The 17,730-nt window shown below is 44.0% G+C and overlaps 1 protein-coding gene across 1 annotated transcript in view; it reads left to right on the top strand.

The window, feature by feature from the left end:
• LOC117456505 (WD repeat-containing protein 7) overlaps window positions 1-14,589 on the top strand; it is a gene marked incomplete at its 3' end in the record, with an annotated part of 39,220 nt that extends 24,631 nt beyond the window's left edge. Inside the window, exons 16-19 of the mRNA XM_034096418.2 lie at window positions 6,750-6,983; window positions 7,414-7,707; window positions 8,520-8,716; window positions 14,568-14,589. Coding sequence (XP_033952309.1) covers window positions 6,750-6,983; window positions 7,414-7,707; window positions 8,520-8,716; window positions 14,568-14,589 — 747 coding nt within the window. The remainder of the gene's footprint in view (window positions 1-6,749; window positions 6,984-7,413; window positions 7,708-8,519; window positions 8,717-14,567) is intronic.
• Between the last annotated feature and the right edge of the window lie 3,141 nt (window positions 14,590-17,730).

A 17,730-nucleotide genomic window follows, 5' to 3' on the forward strand; every position in this document is an offset into this window, starting at 1 on the left:
AAACAACAATAAAAAAAACAATTTTAAAACATAATAAAAGCCGTGACATTCATGCCGGCATGGCATAATGTGGGGGATTTAAAAATCTATTTAAAGGCTATTCTAAAAAGATGCGTTTTTAGGCCTTTTTTGAAAGCCTCCACAGTCTGTGTGTCCTCAGCTGGCTTGGGAGGGCATTCCACAGTCTCGGAGCAGCGGAGCAGAAGGCTCGGTCTCCCATGGTCTTCAGTTTTGTCCTTGGTGGGATGAGGAGGTTTGCCTTTGCTGAACGTAGGTTCCTCGTGGAGGTTTGTGGGGTGAGCAATTCCTTGATGTAGGAGGGAGCATTTCCATATATGCACTGATGAGTGAAGAGGGTGACTTTGTAGTCAATCCTGAGTGAGACCGGGAGCCAGTGCAGTGATTTGAGGATGGGTGTGATGTGTTCGTACTTCCGCACTCTCATCAGGATCCTAGCAGCTGTGTTTTGGATGTATTGCAGCTTCTGGATGTTCTTGCTAGGAATCCCAATGAGAGTGCGTTACAGTAGTCCAGCCTGGAGGAGACAAAGGCGTGGACAAGCTTTTCAGCATCTGGCAGACTGAGTGTGGGGCGGAGTTTCGCAATATTTCTCAGGTGGTAGAAAGAGGTCTTGCATATTTGCTTGATGTGGGCCTCAAAGGTCAGGTGAGGATCCATTTTAACTCCCAGATTGGTAACCGTTGTTGAGAGTGGAATGTTCTGACCGGAGAAGGTGATGCTGGTGATGGCAGATGAACGGACCTGATGTGGAGTGTCAATAAGAATGGCTTCAGTCTTGGAGCTGTTTAGCTGGAGGAAGTTGTGCTTCATCCACACCTTTATCTCCTCCAGGCATCTGGTTATTGTGGATGATGGCAGAGGTGCAGAGGGGGTTGGGTTTGCTCTGATGTAGAGTTGTGTGTCATCAGCATAGCAATGGAAAGATATTCCATGCTGGCTGATGACACGACCAAGGGGGGATATGTATATGGTGAAAAGGGTGGGGCCAAGGACTGATCCTTGGGGGGACACCGCAAGTCACAGAGTGAGTTCTTGATTTAGCCGCTCCCAAGGTGACGTGCTCAGTCCTCCCGGTGAGATAGGAGGTGAACCAGTTTAAGGCAGAGTCAGAGAGTCCAATTGTAGTGTGAAGACGGTGGAGTAGGATGTCATGGTCGACGGTATCAAATGCTGCAGTTAGATCCAGGAGGATGAGGAGAGATGGAGATCCGGTGTCAGCTGTCATCAGCAGGTCATTGGTCACCCTGACTAAGGCAGTTTCTGTACTGTGGCCCTGGCGGAAACCAGACTGGAATTTTTCAAATAGTTTATTCAGTGTTAGATGTTCCTGGATCTGAATGGCAACTACTTTCTCCAGTACCTTGGATAGGAATGGCAGGTTGGAGATGGGTCTGTAATTGGCTAGGACTTCAGGGTCTAAAGTGGGTTTTTTGAGGAGTGGTTTGATGACAGCAGCTTTTAATGGTGGTGGAACATGACCAGACTGGATGGACTGGTTTATCACTGAAGTGATCAGCGGACTTATGGCATCAATGTTCGATTTAACCAAAGCTGTGGGAAAGGGGTCCAGAGCACAGGTGGAGGGTTTCATCTTTTTGATGATGGCCTCAACTTCATGCTGCGAGATGTTAGTGAAGCAGCAAAGAGGCTGGGTCGGTCCAGGCTGGGGGTTGACGGTCAGGACTAGCAGAGCAGCGGAGTTGCTCAGCTAACACGGAGACACTGGTCTTCTTTAGTATTCACTACAATTAAAATTATGAAGTTACTGTTTAAGGACATTACATAGATTTAAAGCTATCTGAATTTAAACATCACATTTCCGGGGAAAATACTGACTTGACGTAAGTAACTATCCGGGGAAGTTGTGAGGTGATATGTTTAGTTTTTTTTCACCTGCAATGCCTTGGTAACTGCATGCAAATGTGCGCATTTTAATTAGGCCTAGTTAACGCCTAATTTGCATATCAATGTGGCGATTGTGATGACACATGTTACTGTATTCACCTGTAGTGTCTCCCCTTAAGTACAGTACATTAGCCTGTACTCCCATGATACATTGCCTTAGCTAACCTTGAGCTAACGTATCCATTAGCTAGTAGCCTACCTTAGTTAACTATATTTGTTTTTGTCTTTTAGCTAATTAGCTGTAAACTCGAGGCACTGGCAGTTTAGTAATTTGTTCTTCTCCACTCACCTTCAAACAAGCCAAGAAAAGCCGGCATAACATGGGACTGTGAAGTGGGAGGTGCTGCTACCTGTCTGTCTGAAGGGACTGTAAAGTGGGAGGTGCTGCTACCTGTCTGTCTGAAGTGACTGTGAAGTGGGAGGTGCTGCTACCTGTCTGTCTGAAGGGACAGTACAGTGGGAGGTGCTGCTACCTGTCTGTCTGAAGTGACTGTGAAGTGGGAGGTGCTGCTACCTGTCTGTCTGAAGGGACAGTACAGTGGGAGGTGCTGCTACCTGTCTGTCTGAAGGGACTGTGAAGTGGGAGGTGCTGCTACCTGTCTGTCTGAAGTGACTGTGAAGTGGGAGGTGCTGCTACCTGTCTGTCTGAAGGGACAGTACAGTGGGAGGTGCTGCTACCTGTCTGTCTGAAGGGACTGTAAAGTGGGAGGTGCTGCTACCTGTCTGTCTGAAGGGACTGTAAAGTGGGAGGTGCTGCTACCTGTCTGTCTGAAGTGACTGTGAAGTGGGAGGTGCTGCTACCTGTCTGTCTGGAGGGACTGTAAAGTGGGAGGTGCTGCTACCTGTCTGTCTGAAGTGACTGTGAAGTGGGAGGTGCTGCTACCTGTCTGTCTGAAGTGACTGTAAAGTGGGAGGTGCTGCTACCTGTCTGTCTGAAGTGACTGTAAAGTGGGAGGTGCTGCTACCTGTCTGTCTGAAGGGACTGTAAAGTGGGAGGTGCTGCTACCTGTCTGTCTGAAGTGTAGTAATAGTGAGGATAACATGTTTACTTCTCTTCAGGTTTAGTGTTATTGGTTGCATAATAGCTGCTGATGGTAAATACCCACGGTTATAAGAGAAGACCGTAATTCGTCCCAATTATCGTTAATTCTAATAACTGCAACGTTTTTTGTTCAGCCCGCACCTGTTCCTTTTTGCACACACACACACACACACACACACACACACACACACACACACACACACACACACACACACACACACACACACACACACACACACACACACACACACACACACACACACACACACACACACACACACACACACACACACACATACACATACACATACACACACACACAATGTCTCAGCTGCAGGTTAATAGTGTCTTTTGCTCGGTCCGGAGTCTTTTATGATAATAATTGTTTTCAGCTTTAATGGCATTAAAGGTTAAAACGCTTTACTTAAAGGTACAGTGTCTTGTTCCGAGCCACCTGCTCAAATTAAATAGATGTGCAGGAAATCAGAAACAGACTTTAGAAAAGCAAATAGAAAATCCTCCATGAAACACAGTCAGAGGTAAATTCCAGTGTTGCCCTTTTTCTCATTATGTCCTCCCTCCATGCTTCCCTTAATCACTGCTTCCCGCCCTTCCTCCTCGCTCCATATCCCCTCCTCTTCCTCACAGTGATGCCTCTAACAGGATCGCAGTTGTCTGATTGCAGTCATCAGGTCATTAACATGTAAACAGACAGCGCTGCTCTGCATACGGCTCAACGCAGGTGTCTCTGCTAATGCTATTAAAATCGAGCGATGTGGGAGTATTGGTGGCAATTGCAGCTAATGGGTTGTGTGTGTGTGTGTGTGTGTGTGTGTGTGTGTGTGTGTGTGTGTGTGTGTGTGTGTGTGTGTGTGTTTGAATGACAGTTTGTATTAAAAGGACCGACTCATGTATTAGATCATTATCTCTGAAGTGGGGATAATTGGTGTGTCTCTACTTTAAAGAGTCCTCTCCTGCTGATGTTCAGGTGTATATCAGTACGTAGTGTCTCTACTTTAAAGAGTCCTCTCTTGCTGATGTTCAGGTGTATATCAGTATGTAGTGTCTCTACTTTAAAGAGTCCTCTCCTGCTGATGTTCAGGTGTATATCAGTATGTAGTGTCTCTACTTTAAAGAGTCCTCTCTTGCTGATGTTCAGGTGTATATCAGTATGTAGTGTCTCTACTTTAAAGAGTCCTCTCCTGCTGATGTTCAGGTGTATATCAGTATGTAGTGTCTCTACTTTAAAGAGTCCTCTCCTGCTGATGTTCAGGTGCATATCAGTATGTGGTTGTCTCTACTTTAAAGAGTCCTCTCCTGCTGGTGTTCAGCTGTATATCAGTATGTAGTGTCTCTACTTTAAAGAGTCCTCTCCTGCTGATGTTCAGCTGTATATCAGTATGTAGTGTCTCTACTTTAAAGAGTCCTCTCCTGCTGATGTTCAGGTGTATATCAGTGTGTAGTGTCTCTACTTTAAAGAGTCCTCTCCTGCTGATGTCCAGGTGTATATCAGTATGTAGTGTCTCTACTTTAAAGAGTCCTCTCCTGCTGATGTTCAGGTGTATATCAGTATATAGTGTCTCTACTTTAAAGAGTCCTCTCCTGCTGATGTTCAGGTGTATATCAGTGTGTAGTGTCTCTACTTTAAAGAGTCCTCTCCTGCTCATGTTCAGGTGTATATCAGTATGTAGTGTCTCTACTTTAAAGAGTCCTCTCCTGCTGATGTTCAGGTGTATATCAGTATGTAGTGTCTCTACTTTAAAGAGTCCTCTCCTGCTGGTGTTCAGGTGTATATCAGTATGTAGTGTCTCTACTTTAAAGAGTCCTCTCCTGCTGATGTTCAGGTGTATATCAGTATGTAGTGTCTCTACTTTAAAGAGTCCTCTCCTGCTGATGTTCAGGTGTATATCAGTATGTAGTGTCTCTACTTTAAAGAGTCCTCTCCTGCTGATGTTCAGGTGTATATCAGTATGTAGTGTCTCTACTTTAAAGAGTCCTCTCCTGCTGATGTTCAGGTGTATATCAGTATGTAGTGTCTCTACTTTAAAGAGTCCTCTCCTGCTGATGTTCAGGTGTATATCAGTATGTAGTGGCTCTACTTTAAAGAGTCCTCTCCTGCTGATGTTCAGGTGTATATCAGTATGTAGTGTCTCTACTTTAAAGAGTCCTCTCCTGCTGATGTTCAGGTGTATATCAGTATGTAGTGGCTCTACTTTAAAGAGTCCTCTCCTGCTGATGTTCAGGTGCATATCAGTATGTAGTGTCTCTACTTTAAAGAGTCCCCTCCTGCTGATGTTCAGGTGTATATCAGTATGTAGTGTCTCTACTTTAAAGAGTGCTCTCCTGCTGATGTTCAGGTGTATATCAGTATGTAGTGTCTCTACTTTAAAGAGTCCTCTCCTGCTGATGTTCAGGTGTATATCAGTATGTAGTGTCTCTACTTTAAAGAGTCCTCTCCTGCTGATGTTCAGGTGTGTATCAGTATGTAGTGTCTCTACTTTAAAGAGTCCTCTCCTGCTGATGTTCAGGTGTATATCAGTGTGTAGTGTCTCTACTTTAAAGAGTCCTCTCCTGCTGATGTTCAGGTGTATATCAGTATGTAGTGTCTCTACTTTAAAGAGTCCTCTCCTGCTGATGTTCAGGTGTATATCAGTATGTAGTGTCTCTACTTTACTTTAAAGAGTCCTCTCCTGCTGATGTTCAGGTGTGTATCAGTATGTAGTGTCTCTACTTTAAAGAGTCCTCTCCTGCTGATGTTCAGGTGTATATCAGTGTGTAGTGTCTCTACTTTAAAGAGTCCTCTCCTGCTGATGTTCAGGTGTATATCAGTATGTAGTGTCTCTACTTTAAAGAGTCCTCTCCTGCTGATGTTCAGGTGTATATCAGTATGTAGTGTCTCTACTTTAAAGAGTCCTCTCCTGCTGATGTTCAGGTGTATATCAGTATGTAGTGTCTCTACTTTAAAGAGTCCTCTCCTGCTGATGTTCAGGTGTATATCAGTATGTAGTGTCTCTACTTTAAAGAGTCCTCTCCTGCTGATGTTCAGGTGTATATCAGTATGTAGTGTCTCTACTTTAAAGAGTCCTCTCCTGCTGATGTTCAGGTGTATATCAGTATGTAGTGTCTCTACTTTAAAGAGTCCTCTCCTGCTGATGTTCAGGTGTATATCAGTATGTAGTGTCTCTACTTTAAAGAGTCCTCTCCTGCTGATGTTCAGGTGTATATCAGTATGTAGTGTCTCTACTTTAAAGAGTCCTCTCCTGCTGATGTTCAGGTGTATATCAGTATGTAGTGTCTCTACTTTAAAGAGTCCTCTCCTGCTGATGTTCAGGTGTATATCAGTATGTAGTGTCTCTACTTTAAAGAGTCCTCTCCTGCTGATGTTCAGGTGTATATCAGTATGTAGTGTCTCTACTTTAAAGAGTCCTCTCCTGCTGATGTTCAGGTGTATATCAGTATGTAGTGTCTCTACTTTAAAGAGTCCTCTCCTGCTGATGTTCAGGTGTATATCAGTATGTAGTGTCTCTACTTTAAAGAGTCCTCTCCTGCTGATGTTCAGGTGTATATCAGTATGTAGTGTCTCTACTTTAAAGAGTCCTCTCCTGCTGATGTTCAGGTGTATATCAGTATGTAGTGTCTCTACTTTAAAGAGTCCTCTCCTGCTGATGTTCAGGTGCATATCAGTATGTAGTGTCCAGGAAACAGACAAAGGCGCAATGTGGGGGTTTCTGTGTTCAACTGACCCTTAATTATAGTTTTCTTCACGTCTCTTTCCCTCCAGGGCAACCTGCCGAAATACTCCCACAATGCCCTGGTGGTGCAGGCGATGAAGACCAACCTGACGGACCCCGACATGCACGTGCTGTTCTTCGACGTGGAGGCGGTGATCATCCAGCTGCTGACGGAGGAGGCGCAGAGACCCAGCCCCACCCTGGTGTCCCCAGAGACGCTGCAGAAGAGCCAGGCCGGGGCCGACAAGGGGGGGTCCTTCCTGGCCACCAAGATCTTCAAACAGGTCAGTCAACGCAGAAGGGGAAAAGCAGAAAATCTGTTCTAACATTAAAATGAGTTTTATTGCTTTCTTTTCTCTTTTTGTGTGTTTTTCGTTCTTTCTCTTTGTATAAATAGTCCGTGAAAATTGGTTATATGCTTATACTTTGAGTTCCTTTGCTAAATTATAGCATATTGCACTTCTTTAAGTTGTAACGTAAAACCTTAGTTATGCACTTTAGAATAAATATATAGTAATACAAAAAATCTGCATGTTTTAAACCGGAAATCAAAGGTTTTAAAGCGTAATTGTTTCAAAGTATATGTGATAGCATTTATCGCAACTTTTAATACTATTCCACTTTTCAGTACTGTAAAAAGTTCAACCCATCTTAGTTTTAAAGCTTAATATAATGTCTCTTTGTTGAACTAAACCTGTCTCCTGTTCATATCAGGTGAAGGAGACGATGAAGGAGACCATCAAGGAGCACCTGCTGGACGAAGACGAGGAGGAAGAGGAGGAGATGAGGAGGCGGGAGGAGAAGTCCAAGTCTCTCAGCCTGCTGGAGTACAACCTGACGATGGACACGGCCAAACTCTTCATGTCCTGCCTGCACGCCTGGGGTCTGAACGAGAAGCTGGACGGCATCTGCCTGGAGCGGCTGGGCATGCTCAGACCGCACTGCCCCATCTCCTTCGGCCTGATCTCCAGAGGAGGTCACATGTCCCTCATGCTGCCCACCTTCAAGGTACTGAGGGGACTCACCTGGGTGCTGTGTGTCACTCTCTAATCAGACTGAAACTGACCTCTGACAGAAAATACGACACGATACCGAAGCAGAAATATATATGTTGGAACATTTTTAAATAACTAGCAAGTTATATAAAACAAACATATTAAACGTAGCGTATATCAATAACAATTTAGATTGTGTTATATATCTTCCCTTTATCGTCAGAAACAGATTTATTTATCCCGGGGGAAATTGGGTTTCGTTACAGTTCCTCCAGTTTAGGATAAAGTTAAAGTGAAATGTCCAAAGAACAAAGAAATATTCATCTAAGCTTCAGATGTCAAAATGTGTATATTGTACCACAATGTCGGTGTATTGTTTCAGAGAGCCTCCCCCATACAAAGATCATATCTTACTTATTATCCCGAAGCAAACGTAAGAACACTTCGCACTCTTTGTTGTCTCAGTTCTGTGCAATGAGAAGAAAGTAGAATCCAGTCTCAACCTAAGTGATGAAGTCTTCGGCAACATGATGGAGCAGAAGGTTTTCACCAGTCAATAAAGGCAACACAGGTCGTGTTTCAAATAAAGTATACAAATGTTATCACTCTTCTAATATCGTTGAGATGAGAGCAGAAGGCAAACACAGTCCAGACAGACTCTGAGCAACAGACACAAGTATCACACACACACACACACACACACACACACACACACACACACACACACACACACACACACACACACACACACACACACACACACACACACTCCTGTTGACCCTTCGTAGCACTTCCCTGGTTCAGCTGTCTGCCTCCGTTTCCCAGGAGTCTCTGCTGCGACAGTTGTCCCTGGCGACGGGTCTGAAGCTGACTCTGACGGACATCGTGGGGAAGGGGACGTACGGCGTGTCGAGAGCCGTCACCACGCAGCACCTGCTGTCCGTCATCTCTCTGGCCAACACTCTGATGGGCATGACCAACGCCACCTTTGTGGGAGAACACATGAAGAAAGCCCCCGTCAGGTAACTTTTTCCGTTGACTCCGTTAAAAGCAAATCTCTTCGCATCTGTCTTCCTTGTAAACTCATTTCCATTTCGGCTCATCATGACCATCACTTCAGTCACATACTTTTATAATTGTTATGCTACTTTGTAAGACTCTCTAAACTTATATTTTCATATCGTCGTGCTGTTGTTAGGCCTCATTTTACTTGGGATGATTAGATTGCTCAGTGTCTGTCGATATAACTTTAAAAGTTATAATTTAAATGGAACTGTTTCAAGCTTGTGCAGAAGTTCTTCTGTGCCCAAGTGGCTAAAAGCCCCCCCAAAAACATGTCCCAGGTTTAAGTACAGTTGACAGTGTATTTGATCAAAATCTTAACTAACATTTGGAAAAACATATATCTTCTGAAACACTTTCCGGTTAAGCCTAATTGACTATTTGGTGATCTTATTCCTTTTAATACAGTCAGAAACTTAAAGGGGTCCTATCATGCAAAATACACTTTGTGATGTCTTGTATACATCAACATGTGTCCCCGGTGTGTCGGGGAACTCACGCAGCGTCAGAAAATAAAACCCTCTCTCTTTTCCTCCTTACCCAAATCTCTAAAAACGGGGAACAACGGAGCTGATCCAGATTTGCGTCCGATATGACGTAATATCTGAAATGTGGACCCACGGGCCAATCAGAAACGTTGCTATCAGAAACAATGCCCGACTGTTTTGGACGTAATATGGTCGGTGTTCACATTAGCATCGCTAACACTCAGAGCTAACCTGTGCTGGAGAGCATGTGTGTGAAGAAGCAGGAAGTAGAAAGGAACTCACCTTGTGGTGTAACCGGCAAGAGAGAAAGCCTTTGAGCTCCAGACTGTTTCAGAGAGAATCCTTGATAATCCATGATATGGCGTTTCAACACGGCAGCATTTAGTTTAGACGGTAGCTGCCGGGTCCCGCATGAGCTCAGACCCCTCCTTTTTTATTTTATCAATTTTTTTTTTTACCCAAAATCAGCACTTTTGAAACAGGAAGTGAAATAGAGGGATATGAGGCGTGGCTAGAATGGGAGATCTGTATGGTGTTTTGAGCAAAACACTTCATAGACATGTTTTTTTATCTATTTTTATATATCTGAGACCTATGCTATTGCCTAAAAATAGCATGATAGGTCCCACTTTAAGTTAAAGATTTTTACTTCTGTAAAATCATCCCAGATTCCGGAAAAGTCTTTGGAGCACTGCTCAAAAAAACAAAACCATACATTTGGTATAAACAAAGAGGCAGAGATCAAGATGTATTTATTTGGTATGTATTTAATAGAACATCTTAATCCAAGCTCACCATATCTGGATTTACCAGATTCAACCTGATCTGGCATCAGTACAATTATCTGAATCACAAAGTCAATCCAGAACGAACTGAAATGAAACTGAATTCGAAGCACGAAACCCAGACGCTGCTCACCTAAACAAGAACACCGGCAGTAGCTGAAGTTCAACTGCTGTCAACCGTGTGTGTGTGTATGTGTGTGTGTGTGTATGTGTGTGTGTGTGTGTGTGTGTGTGTGTGTGTGTGTGTGTGTGTGTGTGTGAGAGAGTGTGTGATTGTTTAGTCTGTCTGAGCTCTCATTGTGCTGTGAAAGATTTAACATGGAGGTCCTGCTGCTGTAACACCGACACAACATTTCATTATTTCATCAATCCTTCACAGCATACCTGTAGGGAGGGTGAGCAAGAGAGAGAGAGAGAGAGAAACACAGAGAGAGATGTGTAAAGGAACACCGGGTGGACTGGTTGCTTTGTTCAGCTTATTCCACTTGTGTTCAGTCTGTTATCTTTGTGTTTAATCATCTTCACTTAATAAGGTAACATTAGAACCTCTGAAACAGTCTTTCACTGTTTCCAATATCCTCTTACAGCTTTAATTTACTTAATGAGATGAAAATAACTGATGTCTCTCAGTGGAGTGTTTTCCTTAGTGAGTAGCTAGCCGGACATAGCACAACCAAGTCGCTAATTGCAATTAATACAATTAGGAACCAATCCGTTATTTTCTTTTTTCAAAGGACTAAGACCATAAGGCCTCTTGAAGCAATTGGACATATCAAAAAAAAAAAAAATAGACTGGTTCAAGAATGAGTCCTAAAACCCGGGAATGGATGAGTTGGCATTATGCCAAGTCAACGTTTTTGAGCGTGCTTTTGGTTTAATGCCGGAAATTATTCTAAAATCCAATCGAAAAATGTCATTGCTCTTTGTTGTGCGAGCACTCGATTCAGGGTCTGCCTACAAAAGTACTTTAAAGTTATATGAATCACCCGACATTGAAGACCTGTGTTAATTATGCCTAGACAGGGGGTCCGCGGGGTCTTAAAAAGTATTAAAAGTTGATAAATCAATTTAGCGAAAATGAAGGCTATTAAAAAATATTAAACGGCATTTTCCAAGGTTTTACATTTTGTAGCTTGTTTTCAATAAGTATATGAATGGTCCAAAGAGGTTGTGTTCTGCAGTCTGCCTGAATGTAGTCATGGCGTAGGTGTGTAGTGTGATTCTGTGGAGTTTATTTATGGCATCCCGTTGGGTTGGACGTCATTTGAACAGGACGTCGCGCGCTCACTGCTTGATAGCGCGCGAAGGTCCGTTTACGCCGGTTGCTAAGCAACATCGTTATGGGGAAATGCAAGTCTGCGTCCAAATGGTTGGAAGATAAGGAGGAAGGACAATCAATACTGTATATAGTCGATGTGAGGTAAAGTGTGTCGCCAAGGTAACCGGTTAAAACTTGAAGTGGAGATGAGGTCTTAAGATGTATGGAAAGGGTCTTAAAGAAGGTCTTAAAAGGTCTTACATTCGACTTCAGGATTCCTGCATAGACCCTGATGGAGCTAAAAGAGGGCTGCATGTCCCCCTAAATTTAACGCCCATCGGCTTCCGTGAAAATACCAAATGCCACGAATTCGCTTTACGTCATACGCCTCATTCACATCAACCCATTGACTTTGTTTCACACGCAATGATTCAAGGCTTGCTACCTGATGAAACTCTTGCTTCTCAAGACAATAAGTCTTGTGTCCAGTCCAGTCCAGGGTGTTATCCAAAGTCCTGGAAAGAATTTTGTTGGATAGACTATGTTCTTATTTATGTACCTCAGATAACCAGTTTGGCTTCAAGGCTAAGCATGGTACTGAGCTATGCATCTATGCTTTGAAGGAAATGGTAGAAACATATAGAAGACAGAATTCCACTGTTCTGATTGGTTCATTGATGCCTCAAGGCTTTTGACCGAGTTAACCATCATAAACTGTTTTTAAAATTGAGACAAAGAGGTGTGCCTCACAGTATAATTAGGATCCTGGCTTATTGGTATGCCAACCAGAGCATGCGGATCAAATGGGGGAATGCAGTCTCGGCGCCATTTGGTGTTGGTAATGGAGTCCGCCAGGGGGGGGCTCCTCTCACCGAGCCTTTTTAATATCTATATGAATGATCAGATGATTTAAGTGTCTGTAAAACAGGGTGTGTGATTGGTAATGTGATTGTAAACCATCTTATGTATGCCGATGATCTGGCTATTGTTTCTCCTAGCAGTGCTGGTTTTCAACAGTTGCTAAATGTTTGTTCTGATTACGGAGTCAAATTTGACGTTAAATACAATGCTAAGAAGAGCGCTGTAATGATCTGCAGAGCAAAAGGGGATAAGAACCTTTGTTTTCCACATTCTACCTGCCAGGACAGGTGCTGTCTGTTTGCTGTAACACGAAGTATCTGGGACACATCATCACAGATGAAATGGCTGATGATGATGACATGTATAGACAGCGGCGTGTCTTATATATACACAAGCCAACATGTTGGCTAGAAAATTCTCTTGGTGTTCAGATAAGGTTAAGGTGAACCTCTTTAGAGCGTATTGCACTCCTCTCTATACTGCCCCCTTGTGGCTCAAGTATAAGAAGGCGAGCCTCCGGAAGCTCCAGGTTGCATATAATGACTGTTTGCGTATACTGCTTAGAAAACCAAGGTGGTGCAGTGCAAGTGAAATGTTCTGTAATGCACGAGTCAACACGTTCCATGCTCTTTTGGAGAGGTCCTGATGTACAAATTCATCTGTCGATTGAATGTTTCTCATAACTCTGTCATTATGCTGCTTTCAAATCCGTGTCTCAGTGCTGTACGATACCAGTCACCTCTGTGGAAACATTGGTATGGCTGCCTTTTTTTAGTTTGTATTTGAGTGTTGTATGTTTTGTAATAATGGACCAAGAGTCTCTTTAAATAAAGATGATGATGATGATGATGATGATGATGAATAAGAATCGCACAACCTTGAAGTTTCCTATTTTAAAAAGCGACACTCAGAAATGATGAGAAAAATACAAGTCGCAAACAAATCTGATAAAGCAGACTGAGCTGATATCCAAGAAAGAAACCGGGACCAGAAACAAAGAGGCCGGGAAAACTTTAAAAGCTGTTCCTCAGAAGAACTTCTCCTCTTTCCAAATCAGAGCAGATACAGATGGAGAAAGACTTCTTAATAAAACTCAAACCGTCCAAACCCTAGCTCTCAATATTTGAACGTGTTTGGGGTTTTGGCTTTTTCATGTTCCCCATCTCACATTTATGACGGCAGGAACGTTTCTTCCCCGCATGCTGGGGTTTGAAAAGAAGCGCTCCTGAACTCTTAGTGTTTTAGTATTCATCACAACACGACCGCACTCCCTCGCCCCAGCTCCGACTGAGGCTTGAGCTGCTCGTGAAGCCCCTGAAGTCTAACTAAAACATCAGAAGTCCAACTCAAAGTAGAACAACACAGCTACCTGTCGACATCTATTGAAGCTGCTTCTTCAACAAGTCCTACACAGCTCTTTGTTCCTAAGTATATCCGCTCAATGTCCAATCACACCTGACGCACATTTCAACGCTTAGTACTGATTTTTAAAGAGGGTTTTGATGGGAATTTAATCAACTAAGGTTTATTTATGTTCTACTAAGATGAGATGATTTATTGATAACAGCCCCCAAAAAATGTCCAGCGTGTACACCTTATGAGATGCACATACTAAGGGTTTTATGCATGTAAATGTTCTGCAAAGGCTCAAATCCCTGTGCCCCCCCCCCCTTCCATTGGACTCCTTTGTTAACCTCTGTACTATAGTGACATCACTATGTTACACGTGTGTGTCTATTGGCCAGCGCTCCAACATAGTGTCCGTGGTTGGCTAAGGGGCGGGACATCTCCAAGCGGTTGACCATTCACAACAGAGCCGGCCAGCTAACTAATCGGAGCAGACTGGGCTCTGGTTTCGGACAGAGGGTGAAAAGAGGTGTCACAATCACAATCTGAACTACAAGTGACACAAACGCTTGGAGTCAGTGAGAAAACAATAGGAAGTGGTCACTTTAAAAGATATCCCTACGTTATACTTTTGGCGTTTCTAACTGCTGATTGTAGAGCTACCTGGCAGTTTGTGTTGCCTGGCAACCCTTAATGATCACTCCATCGATTGTTGTATTGGAAGTGTTTGTGTGTCTCTGGAAGTTAGACGCCTCCAGTCTGTTCACAGTCAGTCCTCCACCCACAATCCAATAGGCTGGAGCCTGAGAAAAACACACACACACACACAGGTACACACACACTCTCACACACATGCACACACATCGAGAAATTCAAGCAGTTGGTTGCAGGGAAAACAATTGTGTTAGAGTGAGCTCATGGTTTTATGTATGTCCGCGTTGCTGTTGGTGTGTTTCTTTATATTTGTGTGTGTGTGTGTGTGTGTGTGTGTGTGTGTATGTGTGTGTTGGCAGACCTCTATCCTGCCTGCCCATTTAATATTTCATGCCTCCTCTTTGTGATCCCGCTCCAGGCCTCCCAGACCAGGAGGAACCCCCGGAGACTCCTCGCAGGACGCTGACCGCCCCCCCTCAGCCCTCCAACCCGGCGCTACAGGCCCAGATCAAACAAGGTAACTACAAAAGGGGAAGGGGGGGGGGGGGTTGCTGGCCTCACACACCCCCAGGGCCCTGCGGGGGGGAGGAGGAGGGAGGGAGGAGAGGCGGGGGTTGATAATGCAGCCCACCGGCAATAAAACCCACAGAGAGTTTACAGGGGGAAAAAAACCCTGAAACATCACAGGAGCAGCTGCCGTTCCCCGGGTCAGGAGCGATACAGAGATGTTCTGCAGCTCCAAACATAGTGTGTGTGAAGGCTGCGACCTTTGGTGGAGTCAGATCCAAAGCGGATTTACAAGTTAAAAGATTCATACTAAAAAAGTCTTCACAGGAAACACAGCGTCTAAATAAACTCTCCCGGTTTTGTTCTCAACCTTGGAGCCCCACGAGTAATACCTTTACAAGAGGTCAAGTCCATTTATTTATACTGTACAGGCCACATCCAAACTCACAACTGTCCCCACGGGCTTTACAGTCTGCCCAGCACATGACTCCTTTTGTCCGTCCACCCTCAATTTGGATAAGAATAACTCCCCTAAAAAAAAAACTGAAACGGAAAATATTGAGGGAACCGCAGGAAGCGGCGGATTTAAACTGTTACAACAAAGAGAGAGGTGGATGAATCATCTATAGAAACGGAACAAAAGGAAAATAGAAATTGAGAGAAAGGAGAAGTGCACTCTGTGAAGATGAAAGAAAGTTTGGGGTCTTTTCTTTGCAGAGAGAAACCTGCTTTGGTTCACTGTAGGGGACGTTTTAACCAGCCGTCACCATCTGCCTACCACACACACACACACACGGCTCGGTACATTCACTCACCAAAAATCAAGACACACACACACACACACACACACACACACGTGCCATGGGTGGTACCCTCGGTTGTTGGGGGGAGGCGGGTTTTTAGTGCTATTGTCACGCCTTAATGGAGGCCAAGCGTGACAAGCGTGTGGACTTATTCACGCCACACGCCTATTCAACAGCATTCAGGGGGAACGCTGGGCCGTGACCTCTGCTCAGCCTGCTACTCCAACCTGGGGTGTGTGTGTGTGTGTGTGTGTGTGTGTGTGTGTGTGTGTGTGTGTGTGTGTGTGTGTGTGTGTGTGTGCGCGTCAAAGGCTTTGTGAAGGAGATGGAGTCCCTTTTCACAGAGAAATAAATGAGGAGGCCCCTCTAATATACTGCAGCATTTACCCTGAGAGAATGGGAGCCGGGTGTACATGCACATAATTTAACATACCTAAAAACTCTCTTGCCATCACACTCCTTCATCTAAACACGCATTTATTCTCCTGGGTTTTAGTCCAAACACTGCCCGCAATTTCCACCAGTAATAACTGTTTTTAAAAATCCACGTTTCCCTGTGAATGAACTGATAAATTGTAACTCAGATTTTTTATAAAATTAGCAAAAGAAATGCAGACGGTTACTTTGTAATTTCATGTTTCTATCCGTAAGAATTGACTGATCAAGATAAGTTCAAAGTGGCGCCATACATTTATTAGAAAACGATTGTACTCGTGTAGAAAACAGAATGCAACAAGGTTAAGTACTTGAAGGAGCGCCAATCAAACCTTGAGACGAGAAATACATATGATGCATAATGTTTACTTTGAAAGACTGTCATACATGAGAGGAACACATGCGTCACTCCCGGGCAAAGAGTACGGCTCCGCCCACTTTTGGGGGAAAACAACGCCGTCATTTGAGTGCAATACAAATTCTGGAGTTTTGGTCAATCCGATCAGAAATGTAAGAAAACCGTGGATTTTTGTATCTTCAAAGAGCCCGATTCCAATGGCCAGACAGGCGAACTATTACATTAAGCCATTCGAAATAGTCGATCGTGCTCGATATGGTTAAATATAGCAGTAGGCGATCGATTTCTTTCATCGAGTCACTTTATGGCCCCGCCCACTTTTGGGGGAAACAACGCTGTAATTTGAACGGCGATCGAGCCTGAAGCCACAGAGTCCTTTCTTCTTACGGTACGTCCACACAGCAGCTTCAGAAGCAACTTCCACCGCTTCTCTGCCCATCGACTTTGAATGGGGATGACGTCACTTTGCCTCGCTTTTCGCCGAACTGCATTGTGGGGGAGCGAAGCGAAGATTTCCAGGATTCCAGGATTCAAAAGTTGAGCAATGTTCAACTTTTGAAGCTGAGCTGGAAGCGCCAGCCAATCAAACACGTTTATGCAAATCTGACAGTAGAAGCGCTAGCCAATCAAACCGCGTGTAAGCAGGGAGAACCAGACCGCAGTTCATTTCCTCATATTCCAAACGAGAAATTACGGTAGCAAATCACCCGGTTCTTTACGACCAGAACTATTAACGGGATACAAACCGGAGGAACCAGGCATGGAGGGAGGTGGCAGAGACAGTGGGTGAAACTGGTAGGTTTTCGCCTGTTTGGGGAGTTATATATATATATATTAGGGCCGGGACTTTAACGCGTTAATTAAGATTAATTAATTACACAAAAATTAACGCGTTAAAAAATTACGCATTTTAATCGCACTTATTTTTGCACAGCGGAACGTTTCTCACTGGATGAGTTTCAGGCGTACCGATTATACTGGAGCACCAACTAACGTTCATGACTTCAGCATGGACTTCAACAACAACAAACCACGGTGAACAATAGTCAAACATGAACGAACAAGCTGATGAGACCGCTTTGGTCGGCCCCGTGGATGGGACATTTTGTTTTAAAAAACGGACGGATGGAAGCGTCGATAAGAGCACGGTTGTGTGCAAATTATGCAAAAAAGAATGTGCATATCACCGCAGCACATCGAGCCTAAAGATCACCTAAATGCAAAGCATGTAGCAGCTAGCGTGGACGTTAGCCCGACTCCGAGTGCAAGGAACCACACCCTGACCCAACCCACACTCAACCAGATGACTGGTTTCAGGGCCAGGATAAGTAAGTCCACGTCTGAGAAATAACCAGCTCACTGGATTGCACTCGACTGTAGACCACTTGGAGTAAAATCCATGTGAAAATGCTTCTCACTGTTCTCAGGTCAAATATGTATATTTGATTAAAAATGCGATTAATTTCGATTAATTAATT

Source organism: Pseudochaenichthys georgianus, chromosome 12, assembly GCF_902827115.2.
Source record: "Pseudochaenichthys georgianus chromosome 12, fPseGeo1.2, whole genome shotgun sequence".
In the NCBI taxonomy this organism is placed as follows: Eukaryota; Metazoa; Chordata; class Actinopteri; order Perciformes; family Channichthyidae; genus Pseudochaenichthys; species Pseudochaenichthys georgianus.